This window comes from Rhamphochromis longiceps, linkage group LG2 (genome assembly GCF_057381845.1).
Source record: "Rhamphochromis longiceps isolate RC_006_pf linkage group LG2, R_longiceps_female_GT1.1, whole genome shotgun sequence".
NCBI classification, from domain to species: Eukaryota; Metazoa; Chordata; class Actinopteri; order Cichliformes; family Cichlidae; genus Rhamphochromis; species Rhamphochromis longiceps.
In genome coordinates, this window is record NC_140558.1 from 35,056,808 (window position 1) to 35,069,678 (window position 12,871).

At 39.4% G+C, this 12,871-nt stretch overlaps 2 protein-coding genes across 4 annotated transcripts in view; one reads left to right on the plus strand and one right to left on the minus strand.

Annotated features, from left to right (window-relative positions):
- tlx3a (T cell leukemia homeobox 3a) overlaps positions 1-3,993 on the plus strand; it is a 5,027-nt gene extending 1,034 nt beyond the window's left edge. Inside the window, exons 2-3 of the mRNA XM_085425395.1 lie at positions 649-886; positions 1,512-3,993. Coding sequence (XP_085281521.1) covers positions 649-886; positions 1,512-1,695 — 422 coding nt within the window. The 3' untranslated portion in view covers positions 1,696-3,993. The remainder of the gene's footprint in view (positions 1-648; positions 887-1,511) is intronic.
- Positions 3,994-4,048: 55 nt separating this feature from the next.
- The window catches only part of kcnip1a (Kv channel interacting protein 1 a), a 55,166-nt gene continuing 46,343 nt past the window's right edge, over positions 4,049-12,871 (minus strand). For all 3 annotated transcript variants that reach the window (XM_085425415.1, XM_085425406.1, XM_085425425.1), the window contains 7 exons: positions 7,980-8,104; positions 6,691-6,760; positions 6,457-6,527; positions 6,235-6,342; positions 6,051-6,155; positions 5,000-5,062; positions 4,049-4,566 (listed from right to left, as the gene is read on the minus strand). In XM_085425415.1, the coding sequence (XP_085281541.1) occupies positions 4,519-4,566; positions 5,000-5,062; positions 6,051-6,155; positions 6,235-6,342; positions 6,457-6,527; positions 6,691-6,760; positions 7,980-8,104 (590 nt within the window). In that variant the 3' untranslated portion in view covers positions 4,049-4,518. The remainder of the gene's footprint in view (positions 4,567-4,999; positions 5,063-6,050; positions 6,156-6,234; positions 6,343-6,456; positions 6,528-6,690; positions 6,761-7,979; positions 8,105-12,871) is intronic.

Consider the following 12,871-nt stretch of genomic DNA (forward strand, 5'->3'; position numbering starts at 1 on the left):
TTTTCTAATAAACATGAAAGTAACTCAAATAAATGCATTAATTTATGGAATTAAAGATAACTATAAATAAGCTGATTATTGGACTATGGAGTGATTTATCTCATAAATTTCAAGGAAACTGAAGCACAATTATGTAAAATAATAAAAGCTATAACCAGTTCTCTGTATTTATAAGGGTGTGTGAAGAGGATTTGAAACGTTTTTATTACACAAATAGTCCTGTGGCCTATTTTATTGAAGATTAATGGAAGCTTTTATGACCACAGGCCTGATATAATACATGTATTATATATAGTTGTAAATATACAGACACACAATTCCACGGTGATAGACCAAAATGCTTGTTGTTGCTCTTGTTCTAATTACCAGTGCCACGAATATCTAAAGTTCACACAACTTCAAGAAGAAATATTTACTCGCTATTTATTATTGCTTTGTTTCAAGATTTGCTCAGATTTAACTTGCTTAATAAATATAATATAAATCACCATATTTCACATATGCACCGCATAAACAGGGCACTGTTGTCGCACAGGGCAGATTTCTGTGATATTTGGCCTTGGATCTCCACACAGAAATCGTCTGTCTGCTGCTGTATAAAATCTCACCTCATATTTATCGCTGTCTCCCCGTCTCTCCTTCCTGCAGCGGCTCTGGTGCCATTTGCCGTTACGCGGAGAATAGGGCACCCGTACCAGAACCGGACGCCTCCTAAACGGAAAAAGCCGCGCACCTCCTTTTCAAGAGTTCAAATATGTGAGTTAGAAAAGCGTTTCCATCGACAGAAGTACCTGGCCAGCGCCGAGCGGGCAGCTCTGGCAAAGAGTCTCAAGATGACAGACGCGCAAGTCAAAACCTGGTTTCAGAACCGCAGGACCAAGTGGAGGTTGGTATGAAATGTCATGATAACGTGTCAAAAATGATGCCCGTATAGGAACTTAAAAAAAAATTCCAGGAAAAATCGTTGACTTCTTTATTAGACGCTGAAAACACAAACTTTCCACTTTCCAAGTGACATCTTCCTGTTAACGGACTCAGTCGCAAAAGAAAACGAATACATAAATGTGACTATACATTTACAGAAAATATTTAAATTTTAGCTTAGTGTAGTATGTTTAGTATGTGGAAATAATTTTAAAGTTTAAATACTTTAAATTCCGACCAAATTAAATTGAAAAACTTCTAAAAAAAATAAACAAATAAGTGAAACTAATTAAATTAAATAATAACAAGGAAGGGTTTTGTATTGTTTGATTAATAAGCCCTTAATTCACCTTTCAGATTCCCAAAATATTTTTACTGAGTTCATTTTTATGCTTCGAACAGATCTATTGCATCGCCATCCTTTTTCCTAACAAGGCACAGCTGCTGTTTTCATCTTGCAAATAGCAATCTTCCGACTTCAAGACTTTCTGTCGCTCTCCTTTAATCGTACACAGCCTTTTTAAAATTATTGAACCAAAATAATGTTTCATTTCTCTCTTTTTTTTTCTTTTTTTCTTTTTTTTAAGGAGGCAGACAGCCGAGGAGAGGGAGGCGGAGCGTCAGCAGGCCAATCGCCTCATCCTGCAGCTGCAGCAGTCCGCCCTCCAGAAGTCCCTCAGCGAATCAGCGGTATCAGATCCACTGTGCGCCCATAACTCCTCCCTGTATGCGCTGCAGAACCTTCAACCCTGGGCCGAGGAAAGGGAGTAGAGACCAGACACCAAGCGGTAATCACTGAGCATCCTCTAACAGCCCTGCGAGGATACTTTAATTAAATTAGACCTACATGAGGACAGTAGGACTTACTGTGATCCTTACTGTGGAGGGGGGGGGGGGGAAAAAGTGTGACCAGAAAAAAAACAAAAACGGAAGAACCCGATTGAGTGGTTGTGAAAGTGGACCTGAAGTCGTGGTGAGTCCTGAAGCAGAAACTTTATTGGACAAAATGTTGCAGCTCTGTACTTGGAAACACCAGGACTACACAAATTCAAAGGATACGAAAAAAGACTTACCACCATAAAAAATTCTCGCCACCATGTGATTGTCCTCTTGCGCTCGTACTTATAAGAGGAGACATGATGGAGGTAATTAATTCTCCACATTGAGATGCAAGAATCAGTGTTTTGTAAAGGTGTGGTTTCTCAGTGCGACCATCGCCTTAGTCTACCCTACTTAGTGGACTTGATTACAGCTGGCTCTGTTATTATCTTTTTTTTTTCTTTTTTTTTTAAATTTTAGTGGGAGGATAATCATCTAGGCCTGCACTCCAGCAGCTACACAACAAAGTGCACGGGTTGGAATGTGTTTATGAGAAAGGCCAGATCTCTTTGTGTTTTTATCAAAGTACAAAACAAGAATGTCTGCTCAAAACAACGAAGATAAAATCTACTTCCTCTTTAATTCTTAATTGTTCTGGTGTTTAAACCTTCATTTATAGATGTACTCACTCTGACGAGACTACAGCGCACCATCACAGTCACCTGTAAGGCGCTCCAACAAAATTATAACAACAGTGTTACATTATGGACAGAAAAGAAAAGCTATTTTAAGGAGTAATAAACAGAAAATAGATGCTTGGATTTGGTGGTGCGAAGTGAGGAAAATAGGAAACAAGCTGTAAGTTGGGGAATAAAAGGAGTGATGCATGTTCAGTGATGGTGAAGTTTGGGGTTTTTTTTCCTAACGCACATTATCATGCTTTATTTGTGGGCCGTGTTCTTTGAAACGGAGGCACAAATGTACAAGTCCTTTTGTACTTACGTTGTATATGGGTACAGTATAAAATGTTGTTGTGACCCTTTTGCTCATGTGCTTATTTAAAGGTTTTACCATATAATAAGGTGTAAAACAGAAAAACTGTATGGAGCAACATGGTGGGGGGGAAAAAGCAGACGTTACTTGATTTTATTTCTTGAAAAGTTTATTGATAAATATAATGATTTTTTACAGTATTTCAATACACACATTATTTCATTCTGACTGTTTTAAGTGTGTCTGTCTGTTTGCCTGTCTATCCGTCCGTCTATGTGAAAGTATGTCTGGGGTTTGTTTGTTTTTGCTTTTTTAAATCACTATATTGGTAGCACAGTGAGTAGGCATGACAGTAAACCATTTATAAATGTATTTTTGCACTACTCAGTCTTCAAAAACGATGGCTCTTATTTGAAACATGGCTTCCATTCCTCCATAATCAGTGAAAAGGTCTTTACTTTCATCTTCTGTCTTATTCTCTGAGCTTTGTCCTCCTCTGCAATCTTCCCTTCAACATCTCTCCCTCACAGTGAAGTTTTGGTAGCTCTGAGTTGACGTTTTCAACAGACAGAGTTAAAGACAAACCTCGCCTCTCGTGCAAAAACACAGTCAGCTCATTTGAAGATGAAGCTACATGCTAGAATAAATGAGACTTTAATATTCAGGGAAATGGGACCGTCACACCGGGACACCACACACACAAACATGTGCACATCCTCGTATTGCTCTCCATCTGCATGCCGGGAAACCTCTAAATGGGCTCTTTATTTAACACCGAGTGGCAGGTAGAATAATTATAGGGTTATATCCAATCTGACAGAAGGACAGACAGGTAGTCAGAGACACAAAGACAGACACCAGTGATTCAAGACACTGAGAAGAATCCACAGACACAACAGTTAAATATCTACAGTCGAGTCATTACAACATTCAAACACCGACCGACGATACTGGAACACACATTAGGAGTTAAGGAGGCCTCTGAGGACTGTTGCAAGCTGTCACAAGACCTAAGAATGTCACAAGCTGGGACACATTCACACGTTCAGCTCTGCAAACCTTTAGAGGCCTATGTTTGATTTTATGTCTAAAACTGGCCGAGCTGGCTCGGTGAGATGCTGCACACAGACCGGGCATCCCAAACGTAACCATTTAGCAAGATGTTGTGTATATTGCCACCGAGTTTTATGACACATATTCATTTATTACACTGTAGGAATCTCTTGTGCATGCTTCACAATATTGCTCATGTTCTTTGTATTGACACAGAAATTTGTAATGCTCTTATTTAAGATTCTATTGAGCAAAGTGTGGGTTTGGATGCTCTCTCTGCTAAGTTGCATTCAGGAATTTAAGTCCTTGCATGGTAACAATTTTACATAATTCAGAAAGGCCTTCAACCAAATGCGAGAGGGGCAGTATTTACATAGTGGCACTAAGTGCGCACCATCCAAGATGACACTGACAACAGCAACAAACGAGGGAGGGAGGTGGAGATGAGAGAAGTGGTCACAGAAAGGTCAACTTTGTCTAAAGGAGGCTTTCCAAAACCAGTGAAGGTTTATCGCCTTAGATTTCTTACAGTAGGATGCCTTCCAGAAGGTTTTGTGGAAAACAGTCACACCCAAATTGACAAGCTTCTTGTCTGCCTTCTCTCACAAGTTAGGCTGTTCCTTTTGCTTGCAGATTCTTATTCATCACTCCTTCTCCTCCTTCTTTTTCCTGTTGTTCGTTTCTCTTCTCACACTCTGTGCTTCGTCTGCTGCACCATCTCCCTCGTGTCTAGATGACATTTTCAAAGAGCTGGAGGGACCTCATAATGTTTTCATCCTGTGCAAAGATGAAGGAGAATTAAGAAGTGGTGACTGTGAGAAAAGAAAGTCGGCCAACAATCACCATTTAATTCGTTTTACTGGCCACTAGGGGGCAGTAAAGGTCCATAAATTTTTAATGATCTCTGCAGATAAATACTGATGGAAAACTGTACTAACAGCCATAATTAATAGCGTGTACAGTGAGACTTGCAAAATCTAAGAGGCCTTCGGTAAATAATAATAAATAGTTAGCAAAACTGTTGTGACTGTGGTGGTCTTTTGTGCAGACATGCTGACATTTCGGAGAGCAAATGCACTAATAACATTAGCAACAGCACTGTAGTCAGCCATCATGTTTTCCATTATATGCAAATCCTGCATTAGTTAAACTATTCTCAGTGGAAGAAGCCTTTAGAGTGAGTTGAAGGAAAAAGCAAACAAGCCAGTACCTCTTGACAAGAAAGGATGAATTCATCAAGAGTCACCACACCGTCTCGGTTTTTGTCCATTTTCTGCAGATGGAAGAATACGTGATATTTAAAGCTACAAACACATTTAGTAAATCGGCCTATTTAAATCAATAGTTGAATCAGCGAGCTGCAAGTTACAGAAAATTTAGCTGGCTTAGACAGAAGCTTGTTGCTACCAGACAAGACAGGCACCAGGTCAGTGGGAGCCCCAAAGGACTGACATACTACAGTTTGCAATTACAGTTGGAGAGACCTGACCTCCCTAAGTGACCCCCACCTGTATCCACTCACTCCAGCTGCAGCTGATTTTCATAAAATAAATGCTGCTTGTTTAGCCTTGTCTACAGGGAGGAGACAGTTGATGAATTTTATAAACGTCACATTATCTAATTTATTTACTTTGACATTTAAAATCAGTTAACTCAGCTAGCTGAGCCGCTCAGTGTGTCCAGCTCTGCTGATATGACCATGTCAAGTGGATAGTGGATTTTTTGTGTCAGATTAGTTCTATAATAATATACGGAGCAAATTTGAATTTTTACCCCTACATACTATAAAATTACCATTGGACTTGGAAACACCTTCATGTTCTACCAGAAGAGCTCGGACAGGTGACTGTGGAGATGGATGTATGAACATCTCTGCTTACAGTGCTTCCCCCACAGTCTAAGCAGAGTAGACAGGGATACGTTGCAGAAACTGGATGGCTGGCTTGATGGATGCATATTCAATGAGGTTGAGATTCGGTCATTGTATATTTTGGGTGGATGTTGCAGCCAACAGTAATGGGTCATTTATTTTCTACTGTAGCGACTTTTGGATAAGTAAAGTAGGCAGTGCTAAGCTGATGTTGTCGGTTTCATTGAATATACAGCTGAAAACTCATCTTTTTAAACTTGCTTTTAGTTGATTTTTATTTTTATGTTTTAGCTTCTGTGAAGCACTTTGTGACTTTTATCTTGAAAGGAGCTATATAAATCAAAATTTACTTTACTTTTACTTTATAAATAAAGGAAGCAGATAATGGTACCTGAAAGAAGGCATCCACATGCTGTTTGGGTGCGTCATTTTTCAAAACAGGGTATGTGTACTTCCCCATCATGTCATAGATTGCTCTGACGATGTCTGTCATCTCCTGTGAAACAGAACACAGACACCATGAGTTATGATGAATACAACCTGACATGTGGAAAAAAGAAGAAGTTAAGACAAACCTCTTTGTTTATGTATCCATCTCTGTTGATATCATAGAGGTTAAAGGTCCACTGTAGCTTCTCGGTGACAGAACCTCTCAGCAGGATGGACAGAGCTGTTACAAAGTCCTGATGGAGAACGAAGCAGATATAGAATGACAAACTGAATAAGGGAGGCGTATGGTAGGTGAGTATCAAAGAGCTGAGATGTATTGAGTGGAAATGAGTTAGTATAAAGCAAACCTCAAACTTTATGGATCCTGTGTGTCCTGTGTCAAATGCATTGAACAGGTAGTGCGCGTAGGTGCTGGCATCTGCAGGAGAAGAAGAAAAAAGTTGCTAATACACTGGCAGGAAAATGTGCAGAGACAAAGTGATGCATAAATGCAAACATCACAGCACACACACACACACACACACACACACACACACACACACACACACACACACACACACACACACACACACACACTTCACCTCCATGTGGGAAGAACTGGGAGTATATTTGCTTGAAGGTGTCTTCATTTACGACACCACTTGGACACTCCTGGAATGAGAGAGGGACAAAAGGACAAAGTTTAAGGGCAATGTGAAAAATGAACAAGCACAAACGAAGTAAACAGAGAACACAGGAGGGTGTAACAGTGGAGAAATACAAAAGCCGATAGGGCACGGAGATTGGATAAATCCAGACTTGATGATGATTGGTCATCAAAAAGCCATATTAAAGTTGCTTAAAATGATTACAGTCTAATTCCTGACAATCACCAAAGGTACATCTAATTACAGTTTCTGACTATCACAGCAGGGTGTCTCTTATGAGACTATTTTTGATAAAGAGCTTTAAGCTAAAGAATGCAACCTCAATATAAAATATACTTTACGACAAAAATCTGTGAAAGTAGTAAAGAACAAAAAAACCCCAAAACAGAGTATATCTGCATTAAAATGGTAGTGTTACAATTAAGTGACAAATGAATAAACTCTCCCAAAAACGCAAAAAGAAACCTGGAATGTTTAATCTCACAACTTACTGCATGTTACTGCGTGACCACAAATGCAGACTGTACTCTGGCCCATTTATTTACCTGTGAAAATTATTCACTCTGTCATGAAGCAGAGTCATTGTTACTGAAATTAAATGTACAGACTTACACAAAGAAAACCAGGAGGATAATAAAACCACTTTGTTTCACTAGAAGAAATGTAACAGTGTTGTGTACTTTGAATCCGGGCTTTGGCAAACATTGGCTCAGTATTAAAGAAGAGATTATATATTCTCCGAGATTTAGGCAAACCAGGTTATTGCACAGGCGTGCATGTAGCACCGCAGAGGATTTTTTTGTAAATCAGAGAAAGAAAAAAAAGGTCTGCATGTCCAATATAATGATGGATGCTCATAATGATCTCCACACTAATTTGTAGCTATTTAGGTAGGTCAGCTCAGTAAAACCCATAGAGTGTATTTAAAGGTAGATGTTATGATATACCTATCTCCCTCTACTTGCTGCTTGCAGTACAGGTTAAAAGCACCACCTCTGCTATCATCCGTGTATATAAGCCAATACAAAGTTTAAAAAAAATTAAAAACTACATAAATACAAATCATTCAAATGTCTTTTGCTACTGGGTGTTTTTCTTTGATTTAAAGAGATGTTTTTATTGTTTATGCCCTCATACTCAAGTTACAGACAGTTAAGCGGGAGGAAAGTCGTGATGAAAAAACTGGAGGTGAAGTGTTGCAGTGCACTTTTACAGTCACTTACATTCTTGAAGCCCCTGTAGAGCACTTGGAGCTCTCTTTTACTGAAGTTGGTTTGAGCTTCTAGCTGGTCGAGGCCCTCCGGTCGATGGCAAACCATTGTCATCTCCAAGTCATCATCAGCTTTGTCTAAAGGGGAAAAATATAGGGGAAAAAAATCAGTATTAAAGAGTAAAAGGATAGATGTAGACAGGAAGGGAGTGACTGTTCAGATGAAGAGAAAAGGACAACATTAGCTCAGTGAAGTCATATGTATGCACCGGGTTTGAACAATGTTGTTGTCTTTCTGAAAAGCAGAATGATACACACTGTGACCAAAAAGGCGAAGGAGAGGAGAGGATGAAAGATGGAGGTGCAGAGAGGTAAAGGTCAGTTTCGCAGCTCTACGCTGCTCCTCTTACTGGCCCTATCATTAACAACTCATTGCTGTCCTCGCTGGAGGGGAGGTTGAAAGAGGACACACCACTGACTCTGACTTAACACACACACACACACACACACACACACACACACACACACACACACACACACACACACACACACACACACACACACACACACACACGGTGGTTATAGGTGAACACAACAATATAAAATTAAGACATTTTCTCTCGCCCTCTTTTAGAGACACTCATTTACACATTTAAACCAGTGAACAATTTCCCCCCAAAGCAATCTACAATGTAATAATTATGCATAGTGTTATAACTGTGCATAATTTAATAGAAGTAGTAATAAAAATTCTGAATATGATAAAATGGTCATGGTGCCCCCGTTATGTTATCAGCCCACTGAATGACTGTTATCAGTAGGCGGCCTCCTCCACAAACTTCCAGGCTCAGTAGGAAGTTATCACCACATTTACTGGCAATCGTGCCAACTTGCTGAACAGAAAATAACAGGTGTGGAGTTTTTTTTATTTATTATTATTATTTTTTTAATGCAAAAAGATAATACAGGGAAAAAAAGCTTGGGTTAAGCTTGTAAAATGGCCCATACTTCACTGTTTCCATAACTTTCTGCAGTACAACTAGCATTAAAATGCACAGCTTACCAGATGGTGAGTCATGCTGTGTTCACATTATTCCATACCAGTTTTTTAAAACATGCATATATGAAGAATATCAGCCAATATACACTCACCAGCGACACAGTTAGGCACCCTTATTCATCTGCTTGGTAACGCAAGTATCCGCCATTTAAACAGACCTCAGTGCATTTACATTCCAACCAAATTATATAGAACAGCATCTCTGAACTCACAACACTCTGGCATTACACAACTGTTGGTGGTGTAATGTCGTAGGGGATACTTTCTCTGCACTAATTGGGCTCCTCATTATCAACAGAGCATTGTTTAAACTCCACCTGAGTATTTCTGCTAACCATGTCCATCTGTTTATCTGACCTTTATGACCAGGATAACACATACTGTCTCAGAGCTCAAATCATCTCAAATTGGTTAGCTGATATGAAAATGAGTTCACTGTAATCAAATGGCATTCATATTCACTGGATCTCAATTTAACAGAGCGCCTTTGGGATGTGGTGGAACAGGAGATTCACATCTGCAGCCGATAAACCTGCAGAAAGAAACTATGTGATGCCACCACCTCAATATTAATAAAAAAAATCTCTGAGGAATGTTTCCAGCACCCTTCTGAATCTGCGGCTAGAAGAATTAAGGCGGTGCTGAAAGCAAGAGGGAGTCCAACCAAGTACTACCAAGGTGTACCTAATGAAGTGTATCCCTAACAATCTGTATCGACATTGGCCACAAGAATCCAGCCAGGCTCTAATTAAAGCTGAAAAGGGCCATGGAGTGGCGTGATAAGATTCCAGCAGTAGACACTATTAAAATTAGCAAATGGCAGAAATAAATAAAAAAAAAGATGTTGCTTTTGTTGAAATAATGAGTTGCTGAGTTTAATGAAGGCTGATGCCTTAATGTCTGACTAAGCAGCATAAGAAAAAGATCCCATTAAAAGCTGAGAAAATCCTCAGAAATGTTTGTTCTTTTCATTTATCCTCGTGAAATTAAGGCTGAAAAAAAGGTGAATGGTCCTATTAGTAGAAGCTGTTATGCACTTCCCTGTGTTTGCATCAGTTAAGAAGATCTATGAGAGATTGTAATCACCCAGTTTGTTTTTCATAGAAAATTATGGACCATTTCCCCTTTTAGCACACTAGTCATTATCCCTATCAAAGTCACTATTGTGCCGGCTGCTGTCCAGACGAAAATTTAGCTGAATGTGTTTTGAACAGTATCAGGCACAGTGACAGTGTCCAGCACAGGCACAAAGCTAAATCTTTTGAATGGTTCCCATTTAGCTTTAATTGGTGTCACGGGGTGCAAGGTTCACTCTGTCCTTGGCAGTTCACATTTTGAAACATTAACAGTTTTGAAATGAGACATTTTTATCTGTGTGACAAAACCATTAGTGGTTTGTAAAGCTTCATTACACCAGTCCCTCTTCAGTTCTATTCTCCCAGTGAATGATGGGTACTGAGATGGCATTTCACTGAGCAAGGCAAAGACTGCTTTATCTCACTGCTAAATTAAGCCTGAACTTTTCAGATTTCAGATTCAGTATTCAGAACTTAACACAAAAAACCTAAAGTTTGCCATCGTAGCTTGAATCAGCAGGTTTGAATTCTACAATCAAATACGATATACTGACTCTTTGGCCTGCTGACTCACACGTTTGTCAAATGTGGCTGTGGAGATGCTTTGAAACGGTGAGAACAGTCTCATGTGCAATGATATTATCTAACGTTGCACATGTCAATTTAAAGTATAAAAGTCACAATAAAAAAATCAAAATAATTTATTACGCAATTCAGTAAGTGCTTGCTGAATTGTGGTCTCACATTTTGTACTTTATGGGAGCAGTATGACTTTATGACTTTGTATAACTTATAATGTTGAGTTGTAGTCTCTTTATATAGCTCCTTACCCCTCCTCCCTCAACGTGTTCAACGCACACAAACACAGCTACCTGCAAACACACACACATGCACACACGGTCACACATCACTTGAAGGTCATTTTCATCCCAGCAGATCAGACATTGTCAGCGTCACACCGGGGTACTGAGGTGTAGGTTTTGAGGTTCAGGCTCACACACACAGACACACAACCACACACACACACACAATCGTGTGAATTCATCTGATAGGCCTCTAATGCCTAATCATACCAGCACAGTCACCATTACACTCCAAGCAAAATAACGACCAGACACGACGTCCGTATTATAGTAGTATCATATATAATCACAAAGGGCTCCATTATAGAGAGATTGTATGTTTTAGCATACATAGCATGTGTAAACACGTATATCAACTATACTAAGGTCTTAAAAGAGAGGGTGTCTGATTCTGTGCAGAGCTGGAAAAGCCCTTTAGGCAGAATCTGTGATTCATGGACCTTAATATCAATACATCTAAGGTAAGTAAATTTAAAGAACAAATACCTCACAGGTGAGATGGGGAAGCATTAGTTAACATTCATACACCTTTAAAGAGTAAAATTTTCCCAGAGACTAAAAGTTCCACTGATCATCAGAGAGAAAATCTCCCTTGTGGTCTTCATTGATTAAAATCATCTCAGTTTCTTCATTTCATTTCATTATGAAACAAAGTAAAACCAAATGTAGGGAAATTTTGTAATATATCCAGCACTATGGCATTAATATCCATTTTAAAATATGCAAACGTCAAATTAACAACTCAGACTACAAAGTTCTGGAATGAATCCCAACACCAGTGGCACTGTTAACATATAGAGATTTTCTTAAATCTTTGGTTTTTATTGAGCTGTGGCTGTATGAGGCTCTGTTTTCTTTATAGTACATGACAGATGATGTTTCTGTACTGCAGCAGAATTATTATAAGTGGGAAAAGCAATGCATGTGCATGAGTCAACTGCAGATTCGCATCATTAAAATGAGCAGGAGAAATATATATATGCACGCACAAGTCCTCTACAGCAGTTCCCTGCTATGAGTAGTTAATGACAGAAGTTCAGAATTCATGTGGGTAAGAGTGCAAATCTGACAACAGAACAGCCAGCAGCAGTTTGCATTTATTAACTGCTTATTTTTTTATTTATCCCTGTTTTTTTTTTTTTTTGCGTCTTGAGAAAAACTATAACATTCGCTTTGCTGGTTGACAGCCCAACAGCAGTGGAAACACTCTGACTTTGTTGGTTGACTTAAAGGTGGATGATAGTATAATGACTCACCCTCCACAGTGATGACTCCCAGCAGGTGCAGCATTTTGACGGCCCCACAGCACAGCAGAATGATGGCTATAGTATGTAAACTGTTCTCGCTCTGCTCTTCTCTATCCATTCTGATTATTTTCTTCTTTTCTTTGGACTCGCTGTTTATCCTGAAGCTTTCTGTCTTCAACTTTTCCCGTACTTCCTTAGCCCCTTCTGGTTTTTATTCCTTAAGATGCTTAACTTTGCACAATAAGGAAAAATTGAACTCCAAACTTTCAAACACTGGTGGTGGTTTTTCACTACAATTCTAAACAAAGTTGGCTTTTAAACTCTTTCCTGCTCTCTCTCTCGTGATTATAAACTTTCCATCTATCTTGCTTCCTCCCACAGTGAAATCAGCACTCACCTGCCTCTCTCTGTCTCTGTCTTTTTATCCCCCCTTCTCTCTCCTCCCTGGGGCATCTTCCTCTCTTATCCTGACCTTCGCTCTATCCCACACACCCTCTCTCTCCCCACAGAGCCCCACTCCCCCCTGTATTACAGTCGGTGTCCTTCACTCTTTGGGGCAGTGAGCACACTGTAACAATGATAAACTCACCTTACACTGTACCGCCATATGTGTTTGTTTTGTGACTGTGTACAAGTTCATGAACAGATCAGGACTTGAT